Source organism: Olea europaea, unplaced genomic scaffold, assembly GCF_002742605.1.
Source record: "Olea europaea var. sylvestris unplaced genomic scaffold, O_europaea_v1 scaffold18669, whole genome shotgun sequence".
Lineage (NCBI taxonomy): Eukaryota > Viridiplantae > Streptophyta > Magnoliopsida > Lamiales > Oleaceae > Olea > Olea europaea.
Window position 1 is genome coordinate 1 of NW_019236459.1, and position 2,108 is coordinate 2,108.

The 2,108-nt window shown below is 42.1% G+C and overlaps 1 protein-coding gene across 1 annotated transcript; it reads right to left on the minus strand.

Annotated features, from left to right (window-relative positions):
• Window positions 1-50: 50 nt before the first annotated feature.
• On the minus strand, window positions 51-1,704 carry LOC111378747 (U-box domain-containing protein 44-like; the record flags this gene model as incomplete). The annotated part of the gene is made up of 1 exon (XM_023001985.1): window positions 51-1,704. A coding segment is annotated over one exon (1,601 nt), but the record flags the coding sequence as incomplete, so codon positions are not given.
• Between the last annotated feature and the right edge of the window lie 404 nt (window positions 1,705-2,108).

Here is a 2,108-nt window from a genome sequence, read left to right on the forward strand (position 1 = left end):
AATCAAGAAGAGAGAGAGAGAAAAATGATATCTATATATATATATATATATATATATATATGTATGTATAGACATATAACATCCTCTACAGAATAAGAAAACATTATGGATTCTTTGGAAAGATACCGGAGAAGTTGGGAATTTTATCAACGTGCTTCAAGGCATGCTCTGCGATCTGTCGTGTTCGATAATCGCCATGTTGAAAAGCATCTACAAGGGCTAAACCTATATTTGGATCTCCCGAAACTTCGTAGGCTATATCGTCTGTTCGCAATAGCCTCTCGACTGCCCAAACCGCCCTCCTTTTTAGACTCTCGGTCCGTTTCTCGAGTAATACATCGAATACAGGTTTGATTCCTTCTGCATCCATTAACACCTGAACTCCTTGCTCGACATCAACCCCGTCATCCAACAAAGTTGACAGGGCTGCAAGTGATGCTTCAATGACCTGGTCATTGTTGTGGTCGAGAAGGGCGACCAACTTTTCGACGGCATGTCCTTCCAAAAGACAAAAAGTTTCTTTCAACGAACACATCCCTCGATGAACCCTACACAATCCAGTTAGGATGGGTGGCTTGCTTAAACAAGGGAAGATCGAGGCACAAAATCCCGAAGTAGGAAGCTCTGGTAACTTGGTCAAATTTTTCGATTCTTGGGAGAGGTTCTCTAAAGCCATGGCTGATACCATTTGTACATTATCAAGGCCATTAGCTTGTAGAAGGTCAATGAAGAGCGACGCTACATTGTGTTCACGACAAAGTGCAAGGGCAGAACCTGACTCTTCAGACAGGGCAAATGTAATTCTTGCAAGAACCTTAACAAGTCCTTCCAAATATGGAGTCATGAACCGGCTGCCTCTCATCTCCCCTTGTCTGATCATGATTACTCGAGAAATGAACAGCTGAAATGCACCTTCGTCTAGAATCTGCCTCGTGAGACCAACGTCCCTTTCCGGTAGATCAGCCAAAAGCGCGACAGCTGCTGACTGCTCCTCGGTTATCGCTATGTTTTCCAATATTACCCTTATTAGGCTGCCAAGTTGACCAGAAGTACCACGTAGGCAACCTGTTAGTTCCTGACCCATGTACGGAGAGAGATTCTGAAGAAGTTTTATCGAAGCCATCCTCAAATCCCTCTGGGGAGCCTCAATAAACTGCACCAAACTAATAGTAGCCCCAGAACTTTTAATAGCAGAAACAACACTGGAAACAGTTGTAGGGGAACTCGTTAGCCCAACCAGAACCTGAAAAAGCCTGCATTCTATTGCAGGGCCTGTGTTGCTAATAAGATGGAGGAGATTATGAATTATTTCCTTGGATACCAGAGTTTGGTTATCAGGTCCAACTGGGATGGAATCAAAATCATATCCTGAGATCACAACATTTGCAAGAATTGTAGCTGAAACTTCTTTTAGTCGCATGGGCAGCTGGTTCGAGCCAACGGTAAAGAGATCATTGACAAGAGGTGGAAGTACACCTGCCTCTATCAAGACCTTGGCACTCGACTCATCTGACGAAATTTGATTTAAAGCTTTAAGAGCAGCCTCCCTTGACTGCATATTAGTACTCTTCATGAGATTAATCAGGGCTGAACCAGCCGTCCTAGCTACAAAGACTTTCACATCATTGTTTAAAACCAGCTCGCCTAGGAATGCAGCCATCGACAATTTAGTTTCTGGAGTGCCTGCAGCAATGCAATAGAACTCTTAATGGCATTTTTTGGCAACATGGATTCAAAAGGACGAGGCAGTCTTAACAAAGAAAAAGGAGTTAAAATTTTATCCATTGTATTGTCTAATTTTGTACAGTACAGTTTGCCATACATGCCCTTATGATTGTTTAGTGGAGTGAACTATACAGAGCAATATTTAGGTATAAAAGGAAGTTAAAATCTAGTCCATGATACAGTCTAGTCCTTCCTAGTATAGCGTTACAAACATGCTCTTATTGGCTTCCATCCTAATTTTCCAAAGTTCTGCCAATTTATGTCATGGTACAGTAAATAACACCGCAAACATCATATCGTGCCCAGCACAGAAAAAGAAGTTAAAATTTTCTCCATTGTATTGTCCAAAATCATGGAACAAATAGGGTGGGTAGGCCCAAGCA